The 19,117-nt window shown below is 42.3% G+C and overlaps 1 protein-coding gene across 1 annotated transcript in view; it reads left to right on the forward strand.

The window, feature by feature from the left end:
• Positions 1 to 411: 411 nt before the first annotated feature.
• The window catches only part of TMC1 (transmembrane channel like 1), a 105,890-nt gene continuing 87,184 nt past the window's right edge, over positions 412 to 19,117 (forward strand). The window contains exons 1-3 of the mRNA XM_025204454.1: positions 412 to 418; positions 1,919 to 1,969; positions 2,107 to 2,407. Coding sequence (XP_025060239.1) covers positions 412 to 418; positions 1,919 to 1,969; positions 2,107 to 2,407 — 359 coding nt within the window. The remainder of the gene's footprint in view (positions 419 to 1,918; positions 1,970 to 2,106; positions 2,408 to 19,117) is intronic.

Here is a 19,117-nt window from a genome sequence, read left to right on the forward strand (position 1 = left end):
AAACCAAAACCAAAAAAAACCCCACACTTTACTGGAAGCAGCAGTGTATTACTTCAATCCAGCTCTGCAGTGTCTGTAAAGATGGGGCACATCAGTGGGGCTTTTTGGTGCTTTTAGCTAAAGCTAAGTCAATCAGCTGTTACATTTAAACACCAAAAAAATCCTACTAAGGCACCCAATCTTTACAGCCAAGTGAGTGGGTTGAAGTAATGTGCTGCCTCTTCTGGTCATGTGAGGGGCTTGGGAACACACCAAGTTTAAAGTAAAGTGCCATTTTTTTAATGTCTGCAAGCATCCATAGTTACTTATGTCTAGGCACCCACCAACATTGTGATTTCTTGATTTTTGTAGGAACCATTAAATCAGCAGATTGCCCGCATAAAAACCCAGTCCCCATGAAAAAGCATGAAAATGGCCAGTAAGTGGGGGGTGGCGGGAAGGGAGCTGCAAACAGAAAAGGGTGAGAACTGAGAAGCTCTGCTGTCCTGAAGCATGGGGAGGGTGTGGGGGAGAGTGGAGAGTTTCACTGCCGAGTGAAGTGCTCCCCCCATGCCTCTGATTGGCCAAGGGGCCCTGGAAGTCCCATCCCTCCCCAGAGATTGACAGATGGCCATGGGGGTGGGTTGCTGTGCTCTGCCATGAAAATGGTGACTGGCACAGTTCTCAAACCATGAAATTGGGGGGTAGCTGCCCCAAATTTGGTAGGTTCTTATTTATGTCTAACAGAAACAATATCTTCTGCTGGGTAAGCAATTTGGTGAGAACAAAACCTCAAAAGATGAAATCGGGTGTGGATTCTAATTCTAAGCAGGAATAATACCTGTGGTTCCATAAACACCTCGGTACCAGGTACCACACCATCTAATAACATGTTAATACACAAAGCCAGTCGCTCAATCTCTACTCACTACAGCCCTTACACATGAGTGCTCTTCCCTCCCTAAACCAATCTCCAGCTTGTTCCCTTAATGCATTACTGGATCTCCTCAGATGTTACCAACTCTATCATGTCTTTAAGACTTTTCCTTGCCCACCCATGGCTGCAGTTGGCTCCTGCTGACTGGGAAGTAAGGAAAGACACAGCTCTGCCTCTTTAGGGAAACCACAGCATGCCAAGCTATGTTACCCTCTCCCCTCCTCTCCCACCCCAGAGGAAGGGAAAGTCCTGGCTCATGTTCATACCCCTGCTTGCCAAGCCCTCTAGGCTAGGGACATAAACCAGTTTAAATGATCAAAAAGTGGTTTAAACCTGTAACACAACAGACATTCAGTGCACATAAACCAGTTTCAAAATGGCTGAAACCAGTCTGAGATAAGCCTGGTTGAATGTAGTATTAGACATAACTGATTGAGCTCAAACTGGTTTATGCAATGTCTGTCCCAGACCCTATTAGCAAGTCACAGTTGTGTAGGTCTGAGACAGCATTAAATGTTAACCTTTAACCACTCTGAACCTGTTCTAACTTTTTGATGGCATGACAGTTCACAGATTTAAATGTTTCAAAGGTAACCTGTAACAGCATCCTTAGACAAGCTTTCAAATAAAAGACATTCTCCATCAAGCTGCTGTATCCCAGCTATACAGTTGGTCCAATTAAAGATATCACCCTAGGAAATCCTTGCCTTCTAAAAAAGAACGGGATCACCTCTTGCTACTTTGAAATTTGGATTCTGGAACTGAATCTCCCAGAGAAACTGCCCTTTTGGTATCCTTTACCCTTCCTCTGTGATCCTAAACCTTATGGGTTTTCCAAAATCCAGTCAGCTCTAGTCACAGTTAGGCATGAAAATACGAGAGTTACCCAGGGAGGCAATATTATTCCATATTAAGTAATTCGTAAGCATACCTTTAACATCCTGCTTTAATGGCTATTTGCTATTCAGTATGCATCATGATTTGCCTTTTTTTCCCTCATAGTGGAAGTTGAAGAAGGCAGTGCAGCTGAAAGTGAAGAAAATGACAAAACAGGTAACTGGGGATGAACAATTTTCCTGTTACAATATGTGAAACTGAAGGTTGTCTTAGTAACAGGGAGGTCTCCATACAACTAAATGACTGGTTCTCCTTTGTGTGTTTCCTTCCTAAAAATGATCATGAATCTATAGAAGAGAATAAAACAGATGGTGATGATGAGGGAGACCAAAAACCAGATCCTGTGCACCGTGTACCACGCAAGAGACCACAGAGAATACGTGTGGGGCTTGAGAGTGATTCTGATGAAGAAGTCGGCAAAAGCAGGAAAAACAGAGCAAATCAGAAATCCAAAGAGGAGGGTGGTGAAGATGGTGAAGATGAAGAGAAAGGAGGCAAAAAAGGGAGAGGCAAAAATGACAAGAAAAATGATAAGAAAGGGAAAAAAGAGAAGGCCAACAAGAAAAAGAAGGATAAAAAGAAGTCAGGTTCAGGGTAATTCATTATTTTATTTATGCAATTTGGAATCTATCAGTGCTTACAAATAGATATTTATAGTGTTATACATGTGAGCCAACATAACTCCAGAATGAAAGCAAATGACAAAACCTTACTGTTTCCCCCCAAAACAAAATGGTGTTTTTCAGCTGGCTGTAAGCCAGATTTACACAAGCCTTATCAAGACCTTGGTTTCATAATATTTCAGCAGCTCCTACTGTGATAGTTACAGTCATATTTTCAAGGGATCATCACCCAACATGCTGAATTATTTAGCAAACCTACAATTATTACTTAGTCATTATTTAGCAAATTTAGTGCCAATTTATTTAGGAGCTGAACTTATCAGAAAATCCAACACAAACTGCATGCTGAACAAAGTTATGGTCCTTTTTCTATTAGACTTGCTTTCTTTTTTCTCTCTGTCTCTTCCTATCCTCTCTTTCTTCACCCCACTTCATTTTTAATGTCATATTCTTTGAAAGGAATTAGTCCCTGGGAATAGTGTATCACGGAGCTTGTTTCAGTCAGAAACGAGAGGTTTCTACTTCAATCACTAGAAGTGTTGGTGCTCTCAGATACACACTTGAAAACCACAGCAGGGATCATAGGAAGATAGGAAAGGGCCACATGAGCCATCAACTACAACTTCGATTATCAAAAAACACTGCAAAAATGTTGTCATACTTGTTACACTGATTGATCCCCAATCCTATTTCAGTGTATTGCGAGCTAAGTCATATTTCCCTTTACGTTCCTGAGTGGCACATGCTGAACTCTGTAAATGCAGTTTTTTGGCACTCTCATGCAGTTTTTGACTCAGCCTTGGATGAGCAAGCTCACACACAGGTTGAGCATGACTACTAGGACTGCCCTCTGACTGAGTGGCTGCAGAGCAGAATAGGTTGCCTGGGTGTACACACCTTTTATCTCAATAGCTAAGTGAATATAGAAATATAAGTAGCATACTGGGTCAGACCAATGGGCCATATAACCCAGAATCCTGTCTCTGACAGTGGCAAGTAACAGATGCCTTCATGGGAGAGTACAACCAGGGCATGTGGTCCATTCCCTGTCATACCCTCCCAGGCATCAACTATAATTGATTTAGTAATGTCAGAGGACAGCTCCCACTAAACCTGTCTTCCATGAATTTGTCTAATCCCTTGTTTTAGGTTTTAGAGTTAATATTGTTTAGTGGTTAGGGCAATTGCCCACTCCACCTTGCATGTAATATTCATTGGATAAAATGGGTAAACGGCACTGGGAAAGTTCATGTCCAGTTTGAACCAGGGGACCCAGACTGGAATGAAGGGCCTCCTTTTATAGGGAACATCGATTTCACTAGGCTATGCATCCTCTGCTTTGTTCTTTTTCTTCTGGCCCTAATTTCTTTGTTGCGCCAGAAGAAGAGAGCAGGAGAGAGGCCTAGGCAATGCACAGCCTATGGCCTGGTAGTTATAATACTGTATTTTGTTAGAAAGCAAGACATACAGGTTTGCATCCTCTCAGGGAGCATCTTTTATTCCCCTGTCAAGTATATTAACCATTAGGCTACTGGGCTAAACAGCGGGAGGGCTTTCTTCTGTTTTCACTTCCAGCACAAGGCAATTCCATTTCATGAGAATGAGGAACAGAATTGAAAACTGTATGTACGTGCTACACCTTGCAATTATGTGGCTGTGTACATGCCATTTAGGCACACAAAGGGAATTAGCCTTATGATTTCATTTCCCCCTCCATTTTAGAATTCCTACAATGTATCTTTGTTCCAGCTCTTCACTATAGTGTCAATTATATCATCATCTCTCTTCTGTGTGATTTTGTGCACTCATATACGTACTACTCAATTAACGTTTGTAACTGTGCCAATCAAAGTTCTTTTTGCTTATTGTCATCATGGTCTATTGTGAGCATTCAAAAGATATGCTAATTAAAAAGATTCAGAGAAATGTAAAATTAAATGAAGACAGAGTACTTTACTTTGGATTAGAAAGTTCAGGACAAGGGGATATATTCATTTGGCCAAATAATGAGGAATCATTGTATAAGCTGGGATCATATATGAGGAATCACGAAAGACAGCTAATTGTTCCTGAAGCATGCAAGAACATTGCCTCCGTAGACAGTGGGCCAACTAACAAGATCATAGATTTTTTGACCTAATTTTAAGTGTACAAGCTATTATAAATAAGGTAAATAAGGGACACCCATGATAAAAGGGGCTTTCTTTTCATCTGATATCAGAAGCTTATGAACTATGTTACTAAAAACATCTTCAAGATTTAAAAAAAGCAAAGGTTGAAATAACTTGAGGAAAGTTTTTAAATGGCCTGTTTTTCAAACGGAACAGATAAGGGTGTTGAAAGAGATTTTTTAATAGAAGGACACAGACATTGTATCGACAAAGAAAAACGTGCTGTTGGTCATTTAGGGTTTAATTCAGATAAAACATTTGCAAGCCTTGGGGAGGAAGGTTAGAAATATAAGTTCTTTAGTAAGGCCATGTGGACTCATCACAACAAAAGTTTCAAGTGATAAGCATGTAGAGGCAATTGAAATAACACCCTTGGGGATCTTGTTTACACTGATGCAACTTATTTGCACAATAAGTCTGTCAAGACTGAAACATTAAGCATGTAAATAGGTCAAATGCTCTTAGTGGGACATATGTAAAGTCAAGCATGTACTAAAGAGCTTTGTTAAACAAGGGGGTAGCAAAAATATAGGCAGTACCTTTATTTGTGATTAAAGCAATGATCCAAGAAGAACAGCAACTCCTTAGAAATACAAAGCTTGGAGGTTTTATGGGAGTTCTAAATTGGTAAGGGAATTTAGAAATGAAAATCAGGAATATAGTCAAACCTATTCATTTATAGCTTCCGTTGAGTTATAGCTTCCCTGAGTCTGAAAGCTCCATCTGTCCTACAGGAACTTTCCATTCAATATACTTAGTGAAAAATACAGTGTCTTTCTTAGTCTCAGTCTTTACAACAGGTCCAAATGTCAATATTATTAGTTTTAAAAGCATAAAGAGCTCAGAAATTAAATCAATTAAAAAACGCTAAAAATGGAATGAAATAAAAAATGAATAGGTAAGTGCAAAGTTCTTAGCTGGTATATAAATCCATAAAGCTATATTGACTTCAAAAGTTCCATTGATTTAAAGGCATGTATTGTGGATTTGAACCAAGGATACTATGAGCTTGATGTAAAATTACTGAGTTAAGATCTGTACTGGCTTTTATTAGGCATGATGTCAGAGCAAAAGTTGCCAATAAACCCTTATAGCCTTAATATCTATGAATCATTGCTACTCATGAAAACCCAGGACTTGATAGTTGTAAATGAAGGTAGACTGCTCCCAGTAGCACAGCTTTCCACTATTTGAATTAAGGAAAATGTTGTGTAACTGCATCAAATTTGATTATAGATGGTTGAAATTTATTATTGAAAATTAATTGAGAAATACAATTTCATTGAAATCAATCCTTCCTACAAACCTTCCAATATTGATATATTTTCTTTATTTTTGATGAATAAAATAAAACATGAAAGGTGTTTTAGTTCTGTTCCCCTTGAACACTTTTATTGAAAATCATTTTTTTTTCCAGAAATAATATGATCTGCTCAAGGACTGACTTTGTATACAGCAAAAATCAGTGCTTCAAATACAAGTTCCAATGTTTATCTTATCCTTTCTAGTTCACAAGATCTCTCCTGTTTTGTACAGGCCTCTTTTCTTAAGGGTCTCACTGCACTAAGACTTATTTCTCTTATTCATTGTACTATTCCTATTCCCCCTTCTCTACTCCCTCCTACATTCTCTTTTTAGAGTATATCTTTCAGGGTTTTTGTGCCGCTTTTGGGAACAATCCCAAGCTTCTTTTACCTGCTCCTGTTATGCATATGCCAAACCTGGAATTGGGGGTATTCCTTGCTGTCACTCTTGATAGTTCTGTCTGTCAAGATTGTGGGCAACAATGGGGAACCATCGGGGAGATTTTGCCACCTAATTTCTGTGTTTAGTATTTTAGGAATGGAAGCAAGTGGGCAGGGTCTTGTCAGGAGCACTGCAGACTGGTGTATTTATAACATGAGAAATGGCTCACCAGTTTTGCACTAGCTGGAGGGAATCCTCAGCTGCCATATCAGAACATAGCAGCTGGTACAGGAAGGAGCCCACTTTCTTATAAATACTAAACTCTTCCTCTTCAAGGCCTTCTGTTCTTTTTTTAAAGATACCGTTCCTTCCATTACCATTAAAAAGCCTCATGTTAATATAAACAGGAAGTCTTCCTTTTGCATTTAGGACTGGTCTAAATGTCTTTGTAAAGTTCATGCACTTGTCCATCTCAATACCATGATGACAACCAATAATGATTTTCCTCAAAGACCTTCATTTTTGGAGATTTATATTGTCCATGGTTCATTTTTATCACATCTGTTTGCCAATATTTTATGGATGAGTTCACCTTCTTTAGCATTTAGGTCACTTTAATATGTATGGTAATTGCAAGATACTGTTTTTCCTGTTCTCCTAGATCAGTCTCATGTGTCTTATATGGTCACTTGAAATGCCATTTTTATTTTCTTGCCACATCGCGTTTGTTGGCAATTACATTTCTTTGTTACCAAAGTTGAACCTGGGAGAACAGCAAGAATAGCATATTTAAAGGTCTTCTAAAACCAATTTTACTATGATTGTGTGACTTTTCTTAACTTCCATGAACATTATGTCCCACAAATCTTTTGTTACAAATATAAATAGAAAACACATTTTAGACCCATGGCTGAGGTTCATTGAATTTTAAAATTAATCAAAAGAAAGTTGTTTTGCAAAGAACAGATATTTATAAAGCCTTGGTCATCCAGTTCAGGAACAGAAACCATACTGTGTGATGTAAGTAATTGTAATCATACAGCTCAAACATCAGTTTATGGATCCCAACATGTGAAAGTTAACTTGTAGGAAACAATTTGCAAACAGTCGCATGGTAATTTTTTTTTTCTGTATAAACCATTCATAGAGCTATTTCCAGTAGCAAGATATTTTTTAAATTTGCATTTGTAGAATATTCTAAAAGAGGGAAAAGGCAAAATTCAAAGGCTATATATATATTTAGGTATTGTTTGCTAGTTGCCCACCCTTACCATTTTGTGGCAATAAAGTCAAATCCAGAGATTTGAACCACTTCTTCCCATATTGCTGCTATGTTTTAGCTGTTGTTTGTTTTGCTGCTGTTTTTCTACTGTTTGAAGTCCTATAGAATATTTTGTTTTGGTGTACAATGCTTGCAAAAATGAGAGTCCAGTTTGGGATAGAGCAAGCTAAAATGGATTTTTATTAAGAGAGCTTTTCAAACCCCCCATCCTGCTCTTAGCAGCTAAGTCAGCATGTAGACAAAAGAGACCAAGAAGAGGCGTTTTAGTGTCACATTTTGTGTCCCTCATAATGAGACACTAAATCTGCTGTTTAATTGTGGATGAATATAACACATCCACTATGCAACCAAAAGAAGCTTAGAGCTGTCATTGCTAATATTGCTGGTGAGTAACACCATTGAGAGACATCATACTTTTCCAATCTTTGGGTTTAACTCTTGTCTCTCAGTTGGAATGTGTATTGTTCCTTATGCTTATAGATACAAGGATAGTATCATCTGGTGACTGTCTGTTTATTGTAATAATCTCTTCTCTGGGTGGATCTAAATGTTTGCCGGGATTACAGTCAGTGTTCCCCTTGCTTCTTCTGAATTACAGATTATATTTTCATCATCAGGTGTCAGCCTGTTGCCAAAATAACTGTCCATTCTCTATCTGGTTCTGTGTGCCTAGGCTATTCAACTAGTTTGATTACTGAGCCATTGTGAGAATGACCACTTAAAGCTTTGCATCACCATATTGGGGATCTTGTGAAAGGTTTCAGCGTTCTAGCTTTTTTATTGGAATAGAGGTACCTTCTTACTCTATCCATCCCAACAGCTCTTTTCTATTTTCTTGAGAGCTTATCTCTGAGAAGTAGAACAACAGTTTTCAACTTTTTTTGCACTTGCAGACCTCTAAAAAATTTTGAATGGAGGTGTAGATCCCTCTGGAAATGTTGAATGGAGGTGTAGGCCCCTTTGAATTGTAAGTGTGGGTATTCACATGATTTTGCTTCATCATAGTCATCTTGTGTGGACCTCTTAGACAGTCTGTGTACCCCCAGGGGTCTTTGGACCACAGCTTTAAAACCACTGAACTGGAAGAAACATTTTCACAGGTATTATGGGTCTGTCCCTGCTGTTCATTAGCATTTGTGGGGGTGAAGCTCCATATTTTATCTCTGTTTTTAAGTAAGTGTTCTAACTAGCCTTGGTGGTCATCTGCTTGCTGTCTGTACATTTTTTTCAGCTAGCCATTGGACTGTGGTCAACATAGGCTGCTTAGTTGTGTGTGAGAGAAACAATAATTCTTTGCCATTCTTCAGAATGCTTCATTGTGTACTATGGGCCATTTTTTCAAAATTAGCTCATTGCAAATACCACGTGTGGTGAATACTAACTTAGTGCAATTCTCTACAGTGCTGGCTGATGTTTCACTTACCTGAGTCACTTTGAAACAACAAACTGTAATAATCAACTATCAGCAGGTAGTGGATTTCTCTGCATTCAGATAAATCTGTTGCTGATTGCTGTCAGGCTGTGCTAGTCATATCATGAATTATCATAAGTTTGTTGCAGTTCCATCTCAGGTATTTTGCACAAAGCAATAGCCTTTGGCCATTTCTTCTATTCACACATTCACTATATAAGAAACTGTGTCTCCTGCATAGTACCATTCAGAGGTATTCTGCTTGGGTCTTTTGCAGAATCTCTCAATGCATTTTATTTGGAATCACTGTTTTGTTTCCTTTCTGCTTTCTCCAGTCAAGTCTGGTGTTTTTCCTTTCCTGATGATCTGGTAGACAAGGAAATCCATTGGTTTTGTGCAAGAATCTTGACCTTATTTTTCCCCCTTAAGCATAAGATCATAGGAAAAGAAGTCTAGAAAAGAAGTCAAGTGTCTGTTTAGCATGTTCTTGTAAATTTCCAGGAATGGAGATTCCACAACTTTTCTAGGCAGCCTGTTTCATTACTTCCCCACTCTCATGGTCAGAAAGTTCTTCCTCATCTACAACCTAAACTTTCTCTTCTACAGTTTGAGACTATTGCTTTTAATCCTGTGCCATATGTAGTGATCATTGGGTTTAGTAAATACATGCGTACAATAAACGAGAAGAGCTGAACAGCAAACTTTAATTGCAGAGCAGTAGGCAATCACTGTAGACCTTTTATAGCTTTCCAACTAACCAGCTAGCTCCTTCCTAACTGAGGTACCATTTATTAACCAACTCCCTCAATGTCCTGTTAAGGAGCATCTCTAAATTATAACTTCTATTGCTACACTCTACAGGCACAGAGAAAAGTCTATCACTTTTCAGACATTTGAAAACTGTTATCAAAACCCCTCCACAGTCTTCCTTCTTTAGCTTCTGGACTAAATAGTCCTAGTTCTTTCAGACTTTCCTCATAAGTGATATTTTCCAGGCCTTCAATAACTTTTGTCATTCTCTGTTGGACTCTTTCCAAAATGTCAATATTTTTCTTGACGTATGGGGGCTGAAACTGAGCACAATAGCCCATGTGAGGCCACACCGGTGCTGAATAAAGCAGAAGAATCACTTCTCTTGGTTTGCAAAAGACAGTTCTGTTAATACAACCCACTGTGCTGTTGGCTTTTATTTTCCGACACTGTTGGCTTATACTCAGTTTATAGTCCACCATAACTCACAGGTCTTTCTCTGTTGTAGCAGAACCTAGCCAGTCATTCCCCAGTTTGTATTTGTGCAAGCAATTACTCAATCCGAAGAGAAGGACTTTGCACTTGTCCTTGTTGAATTTCATATGATTGATTTCAGACTATTTCTCCAGTTTATCCAGGTCATTCTGGAACCTAGCCCTACTCTCTTATAGTGTCTGCAGTTCCAGCCTACTTGGTGTCATCTGCAAATTTGGTAAGCATATATTAAATCCCATCATCCAAATCATTAATGAAGATGTTAAATAATACTGGACCCAGGACAGACCTTTGTGGAACTCTATTCAATACCTCCTCTCAACTAGCCATTGAGCCATTGATGACTACTTGTTGAGCAACCAGTTGAATATCCATCGTACAGTACTTTCATCTAGTCTGTATTTCCTTAGCTGATTAATAATCTCACGGGAGACCGTGTCAAAAGCATCGCTAAAGACAAGGTATGTCACATCTACTACTTCCCTAACATCCAAAGAGCCTGTCGTAGAAGGAAATTATATTGGTCCAGCATGACTTAGTCTTGATGAATCCATGCGGTCAGTTTTTGATCGCTTTGTTTTCCTCTAGATGCTTCATAGTAGATTCCTTGATGATTTACTCCATGAGCTTTTCAAATATTGAGGTAAGACTAGCTGGTCTGAAATTCCCGATATTCTTCTCTGATGAGAAGAGACTGCTGTTTAGCTAGCTTGCTTGCTCTTACAATTGCTATTCTTCCATTGCATCAGGATTATTTCTGTTGACCTATTTAAAATACAGCTAGATATCCTGGACTCCTTTTCCCCTCAGACCTGCCTCCCAGAGGATTGCATCCAGCATTTCTGTGAGTTTATTAAAGTGTTCACACTCTGTTACTCTCACTATATATGACATTTTATTTATAGACAATGGTAGGAGTAATAGTATCATGTGTACCTATTCTTCCAAGGCTGTTTGATTGTTTGGTTGGTTGGTACAATTTTTCTCCACAAAATTGTGAGAGATGATTTACCACAAGGATGATGATTTACCACAAAGATTTCTTTTCTCCTTGTATTTTTACTTTCAAGTCCTGAAATCTTGGAAGCGCAGAATCTAAAGGATTGTCAGGACTGTTCTCTAGTGGTTTGTGGTCTCTTTCAACAGTTCCTGTGTAACTCTCTGTGTATTCAGACAACATTTTTACATCAAATAACAGTGGCAAATCATTCCTTCTCCATTTCAGGATAATTTGTCATGCTGGCATAAGTTCTATTGATCTGTGTGCCTTTGGATATCCTTCATGCAACAATCCTATTCCCACTACTACTTGTGAAGTTTCATCACTTAATGTTATTTCTTCCTTTTCCTAACAGCATTTTGTTTTTGTTTCAAGGGTGAAAGACAACCTTCATGTTTTGGAAAAGCTTGTCTAGATTCCTATCTCAATATCACTTGTTCCTTGTTTCTCACCCCCAGTCCTTTTAAAACAAGAGTTTTGCTAAACTCAGTAAAAATCTTGTTAGTAGGTCACCATTTGAAAAAAAAATGGGGAGGGGAGGCATTGTAGCTTCTAGCTGCTTTATTCATTCTACTTGGAATGAGAATAGGATGGGTTTCAACACTGACAAGTGCAAGGTACTGCACGTGGGAAGGAAGAACCAGCAGCATACCTACAGGCTGGGGAACTCCCTTCTTGTCAGTGCAGAGGCAGAAAAGGATCTTGTAGTCATTATTGATGCCAAAATGAACATGGGCCGACAGTGTGGGGACGTGGTCAGGAAGGCCAACCGTACCTTGTCATGCATCCACAGATGCATCTGAAGCAGGTCCAAGGAGGTGATCCTCCCCCTCTATGCGACACTGGTCAGGCTGCAGTTGGAGTACTGCATCCAGTTCTGGGTGCTGCACTTCAGGAGGGATGTGGACAACATGGAGAGGGTCCAGAGGAGGGCCACTTACATGATCGGGGCAGCAGGGCAGGCCCTACAAAGAGAGGCTATGAGACCTGAACCTGTTCAGCCTCCACGAGAGAAGGCTAAGGGGGGATCCAATGGCCATTTAGAAACTAGTCAAGGGGGACCAGCAGGCATTGGGGGAGTCCCTGTTCCCCTGAGCACTCCAAGGAGTGACAAGAAATAATGGCCACAAGCTGGCAGAGGGTAGATTCAGGCTGGACATCAGGAGGCGCTACTTCACTGTCAGGGCAGCTAGGAACTGGAACCAACTTCCAAGAGAAGTGGTGCTGGCTCCTACCCTGGGGTCTTTAAAAGGAGGCTGGATGAACCCCTTGCCGGGGTCATTTGACCCCAGTACTCTTTCCTGCCATGGCAGGGGGTCGGACTTGAAGATCTGCTCAGGTCCCTTCCGACCCTACCAACTATGAAACTATGAAACTATTTTGTTGGATCACATCTGGCATCTCCCTTTTTAAGGTTGTAACTAAAGGAACTAACATTTTTTATACTCATTTATTTAGCTGCAATTCAGTTTGAGGTGGCACTTCCTGTGTCTGATGAGTTTTTTGTTTTTTTGTCATACTATTAGTTTTTGTCATGTTCTTTTCTATTGCTGCCATGTACCAGAATATCACTGACAAACACTTTAGTTCCTGTCAGTTCTTCTAGGAGTTCATAAAGCTTTGTCTGAAATATCTCTTGTGAAGACAGTATGCCAAAAAGCATTCTCTGGACACTCCAGTAGAGTGCAGAGAGGGCTTAACTTGCTGCTTGCTCTGTTTGTTCAGTCTGGTCTTTCAGGGTGCTTGTACACATGATGAAGGGGTCATGTACATGTGATGAAAATTGCGCTTTTGTGTGGCTTAATGGCATCACACTTTACACGTACACGAATGTTTGGCAATTTAAATGAGTTTGCACCAACATAAACTAATCCCCATCCTGATGTAGTTAGCTTGCAATGATGCAGCTTGGAATGGTGCAGCCATTAATTGGTCATGTGTACATGGTAATTCACTGAATGACATGTGGGGAGCCCCTTTGTAGCTCATTAGATGTTACTTCAATTTTTGTGTAGTGAGCATCCTTGTCCACCAAGTGTCACTACAATTTGTAGGTATTTGTGTGTAATGAATGTTTTAGGACATCCTTAGCACACCAGGAGGGGAACCCTGGTGAACACTGCTGACTGGCGCAAAAACTTGCAACAGTCGCATAGCTCTTGCTTGGCCAGCAAAAATCCCCAGACTGCCCAGCAACAGCCATGAGGAACCCCTGCTTCCCTCCATGCTGCACCTCTAAAACATCCCTTTGCAGCTGGCTGGGGCATAATTTTCCCCCAGTGCCATTAATTTGCTTGTTGGTTTTACATAAACCTGACAAACGCAGTTCTATGAGCCTACATGAACATTAAGCATGCCTGCTTTATGAATAGCAGATGAGTTCTGTCAGCATTCATTCCCTCACCAGCTATGGTTGAAGTGCTCAGCAGTTCAGACCATGTCCCGCTGGGAGTGGTGTCTTGACACATGGGTTGCTGGGTAGCCTGATGTTGTGTCATGCCCCAACAGGGAGCCTGTGGGCACCCATTGGGGGCCTAACTCTCAGTAAATGGCTCATTGGGTAGCCTGCTACTGTGCCATGGCATACACAGGGCTAAAAGACCTAGCAGGTCTAAAAGATGTCCAAAACAAGTATGCCTATAAGATACAAAGTTGTCACTGGTGCAGAACCCCTCCTTTCTGCCTTGACCCCGCCTGGTGCCAGCATGTCCAATGTCCAAACTTTCCTAAGAAACAACGTGTGGGGGGGAGGGGAGTGAACTTCCCTTGGCCTAGGGTACCCCCTTATTGATATGAGATGTCTAACATTTGGGGGAGAACAGACTGGACTGGGGCATGTAGGTCTAGGTCCAATTGGACCTCCACCAAAACAAAGAGCCTGGTGCGGATGCTGGGGGAGCCAAATGTTGTGTGCCAGTTCATCTACCTTGATGCTGCCAGGAGAATAGGTGAGCGGGGCACAACAGGCCAGTGGTCCAGTGCTGTGTCAGGGCAGAGCTGCTGCAGGCAGCTTTCCACAGGGATGTTGCAAGAGCACAGCAAGGCAACCCACTGTATGACATGGCCCATTACAGATACCTCCAGCTGCTAATGAAGGTACTGGATTGGCATTGACTCATAGGGACAGAGGCCTCTGGGGCATCCTCACCTGCTGAGACATCACCAACCACTGCTGCAACTCATGGGGGCTCTAGTGGAGAAGATAGCAGCAGGGTACTAGGCATGTCACCTGCTGCTTCCTCCAAGGAGGATAGACCACGGAGCTCAACCGCCACTCCTGGTATGTGAAGCCCCGGGGACCCTTTAAGTTACCTGTCACCTGAACTGACAGCTGCAATTAGGCTGGGCTGTGAGGTGAAGGGGAAACGAGGATGGCATAGGCTTTAAAGACCCTGGGAATTTGTGGGCAATGCATGGAGGTACAGGGCAACGCACAGCAGGGAGGCATGTCAGTGGCCAAAGCAGTTGAGCACTTGTTTGCAGCCATTCAGGGCCTGCTGCCAGGCACCCCTTCTCAGTAATTTTGGGCCCACCACTCTTTATCCACTTGCAAGATTCACTGAGTGCATCTTTTTAGAGCATTGAGCATCCTTAATTAACTCTATTTTCTGCATTTCTTGATTTTCAGCTCCGCTTGCAATGCTACTGCTGAGGACATGCAGGTTACCAAGGCAGGTTGCCACTGATGCTTGCATGGACAGGACCGTGAAGTCCCTCAGCGACTGTGAGCATTGGATGTGTGAGATGGTGAGACAGATCCATCTGGCTATGGACAGATTCATGGCCATCCAGCATGACAGGAATCGCTCTGAGTCCAGGAGGCATTTCCAGACCCAGGAGGACTGGCAAATAATGGCTGGGCTCCTTGCTATGATTCTATGGCTGCTGGTAGTTGGCCCTGCTCCTGCCTGGGAGTGGGAGAGGCCAGTATGGATCTGTGCTCTGCCATCTATCAGGTTGCAGTCAAGCTTAGAAAGTCCACCTTAGAGCCAAGGTCTTTCAGTTAGAAATGATTATTGCTTAGATTGTTTTTTCATTCGTGAACCATGCATCATTATGGTAGTAAAAATAAATTCCTCTGTTGTAGTAATTATGCATTGTTATCTTATAAAAGCTGTTCTGTGGTTTGTTTAATTATGGTTAATATTTGGTTTGTAAATAAAGGTTTCTATTTGCTTTGTTCGATTCTTCATTTCTTGTTCCCTGTGTGTAAGAGGGGAAGTGTAAAAGGGTTGGGGGAGGGGGATTGCTGGCTTGTAGGGTGAAGGGCTTGCATGAGCTGCTGATAGGCATGCCTGTCTTTCAACAGTGGCAATTAGCAGTTAGTCAAACCTGCCTGCCCGGTTTTAAATTTGCTTTGTTCTCCTTCACTGCAAATCACCAGCTGAACTCCTGATCCCTGAAAAGCTATTTCATTAGCTCAGGAAATATGTGCGCTGTGCAGAACCCACCCAATTATTGTTCCCCTTATTAACAACATTCTGGGCCAGCCCACCACCACCAAGCCTGGGTTTGGCCACTATGTATTTCTCTGGTCACAATAATAAGAGCCTGGGTCTTGAAAGCCCTCGGCCACTCCCCAAACCTCCCCCCAACCTTAGGTGTGGTGACTGGGGAGCACTGAGAAGCACTGGGTTTGCTCCCCACATTCTGGGCAAACCATCCCCCGTATCAGTCCAGAGGCGGGTGTGTCCTCTTTCATTAGTGCAATGTATCTGAAACAAGCCTGGGTTTTCTTTGTTTTGGCTTACCTTCCCTACAAAACCCACACCTCTACAACCCTTCCCATTACAGTAGACAGACATGGATGAAAATTCTTTTTAATTTCACTAAAGCATTTATTGTATTGTCAGTAACCAAAGCAGAACTGAAATAATGCAGGAACACAATGCCCATTCCCTGTTTTCCTACAGAAGCAACAGGACTAACAGCTAAAAACCCATCACCTGGCTTTTCTTTCCCCACAGTACCCCCCCTGTCTCACCCTCCCCTTCATCCGTAAAGCATAGTGGAGCTCTCCTTGGCCTGCTAGAGTAGGGGTGCCTATTGCTTGCAGGCACAGTGGCTGTCACTGAGGTTGTCGCTACGGAGGAGTTGATCATGGATAGGGGCCTCCATGAGGGTCAGCTAATGGATAGGGGCATGCACAGTGGATGTCACATGGGTGGTCCTGGGTGGGGGAAGGGGCAGCTCATGAATGGAGGCCAGGGTCATGTATCTAAGGAGCTCCTCTCTAAACATAGCCTCCACTTGCTGGCTCTCTGAAATATCCTGACAGGACTGTCTGGCCAGGTCAAGAAGTTCTCATGTGTTGGGCATGATGTCCCAGTGAGCAGCAGCCACTTGTTCTTCAACCTTTCTATACACCTCCTGGAGTTTGTCCTGCCATTCATCTTCAGACTGTATTCATGATTCTGAGGCTGCCACCAAAGCCTCCATCATGCTTTCTCTTGACCATTGCTGCCTGCATCAGTGTTCACGCATTCACTCAGCTCCAGTCTGTGCTGGTTTCCACACTTCAGGCACACATCTCCACCTTCTAGCAGATGCAGTAGCTGGTAACAGGAATGGGGCAAAACAGGTATTCATGGTCAAAGATCTCACCCCTACTCTCTGAGCAGACAGATCTGAATGGATTTATCCGTTTAGTCTTCTGCCTTTTTTCTGCTGAACATTTGACAGATTTCAGGGTTAATTCCCAAAAAACCTAAAACCCCAAGGTTACAGGAACTTGGGGTGTGTAGGAATTGAAATGCAAAGAGCAGGCCTGTTAATGCTGTTAATGTGAATGTCCCTATTCAACAACCTTTAATTCAGGGTTCGGCCATTTCAGTGTTCTGCTTAGCGCCTGCCTTTTTTCTGCTGAACACGTCATTGAAAACTGGGTGCAGGGAGATTTTGGATATTTGTGACTTCGATATTACTTGGTGGTTCTGGTACCTCGATGCCTGGCACAGCTCTTGATGTGCTAATGGGAACTATTCAGAAAGAGCACCAGACCTTACACCCACATTTCTTCCCCGGCTTCTGCCAGGTTAGGGGTGTTTGCTGGGGTGATGCTTCATGGTGGGTCTATTCATTGTTTCACTAAGCACTATTATCCACAGCCCTGGGTGGATCATGGGTTTCTGGGGTCATTGGGCATCCCAAGTTTTTAGAGGAGGAATAGTTACAGGAGCCTGAGGTGTGTAGGAATTGAAATGTAAAGAGCAGGGCTGTTCTAATGCTATGACCCTATTCAACAGCCCTCCCTATTCAGCCCCTTTAGTACAAGCAGGTGGTGGTCGGAGCGAAACAGTAGTTTTTGTGTCCTGTATAACAACATGGTTTTCATGAATCCTGATGGAATCTGCAAGGAGAACCAGATGCTGCTGGATGCCCTGGAGGTGTCTAACTGAAGAATGGAGGCACTTAATAATGTACATACCGCTACTGAACACAACACAGGTTATGATGGACCTTCTACAATGTGCTAAGGCTGGGTAGCAGCTTCTGAGACCTTGCTATACCAGTCAATGGGCCATGAGTTGGAGTTGGAGAACTGAGAGGAAGCCATGGATCTCAAGGATGACAAGGTTCTGTGGATCAACCAATAGAGCAATTATCTCAAGGCCTGGGTCCATGCAAGCAGCTCTGACAGATGGGAGTGCATTGTACTATCAACATGGGATGATCAACAGTGGCTTCAGAGCTTCTGCATGAACAGGGACACCTTTGTGCACACAGTCTTTCTACTGTTGCTGCACTTTATGCACCAGGACACTGTCATGCATCACTCTATAACACCAGAAAAGAGGGTGACCATGGCCATCATGAAAGTGGCCACCCTCACCAGCCTCTGCTTCATTGGAAACCAGTTAAGTGTGGATCCCTGCAAAGCTGGGATGGTGATATGTGAGGTATGCCAGGTGCTGCAGGACATCATAGCAAACAGCTTAATCTGCCTCCATAACCCCAGGCAAGTTATTGAAGGCTTCAAGGCCATGGATTCCCTAAGTGGGTGGGTGCATTAGGCAGCATACACATCCCAATCTGATCTCCATCCCAGGGGAGCTGGTCATTCACCAAGAAGAAGGGATTTGCTTTGGTGATCCTCCAGGCCATAAATGATGATCACTGAGGATGATTCACTAACATTTATACAGGCTCGGCAGGAAGAATGCATGATGTGCATGTCTTTTGAAACTTGTTGCTTGGCATGATGGAGAAAGGACAATATGTTCCTGGAGTTCCCAATGCAGTGATCCAGGGTGTTGCTGTGCCCCCACTTATTATAGCAGATGCAGCTTACCTGTCCCTGCCCTGGCTCATGAAACCATATGGAGGACAAGTTACTGACCGGCAAAAGATGGTATTCAACTACTACCTCAGCAAATGCTGGATTCATAGATTCATAGACATTAGGGCTGGAAGGGACCTCAGAAGATCATCCAGTCCAGCCCCCCGACTGAAGGCAGGAAGTCAGCTGGGGTCATAGGATCCCAGCAAGATAAGCATCCAATTTTTTTCTTGAAGGTGTTCAATGTAGGTGCTTGAACCACCTCCGATGGCAGGCTATTCCAGACCTTGGGGGCTTGGACAGTAAAGAAATTCTTCCTTATGTCCAGCCTGAAATGGTCTTGCAGTAGTTTATAATCATTTGACCTCATCATCCCTTGGGGCACTCTGGTGAACAAACATTCCCCCAGATACTGGTGGTCACCCATGATAAACTTATAGGTGGCCATTAGATCATCCCTGAGCCTGCGCTTTTCCAGGCTAAAGAGCCTCATAACTCTCAGCCTGTCGTCGTAAGGTATGTTTTCTTGACCTCTGATCATGCACGTGGCTCTCCTCTGGACTCTCTAAAGCTTCTCCACATCCTTTTTGAATTGTGGGGCCCAAAA

Source organism: Alligator sinensis, unplaced genomic scaffold, assembly GCF_000455745.1.
Source record: "Alligator sinensis unplaced genomic scaffold, ASM45574v1 scaffold308_2, whole genome shotgun sequence".
Lineage (NCBI taxonomy): Eukaryota > Metazoa > Chordata > Crocodylia > Alligatoridae > Alligator > Alligator sinensis.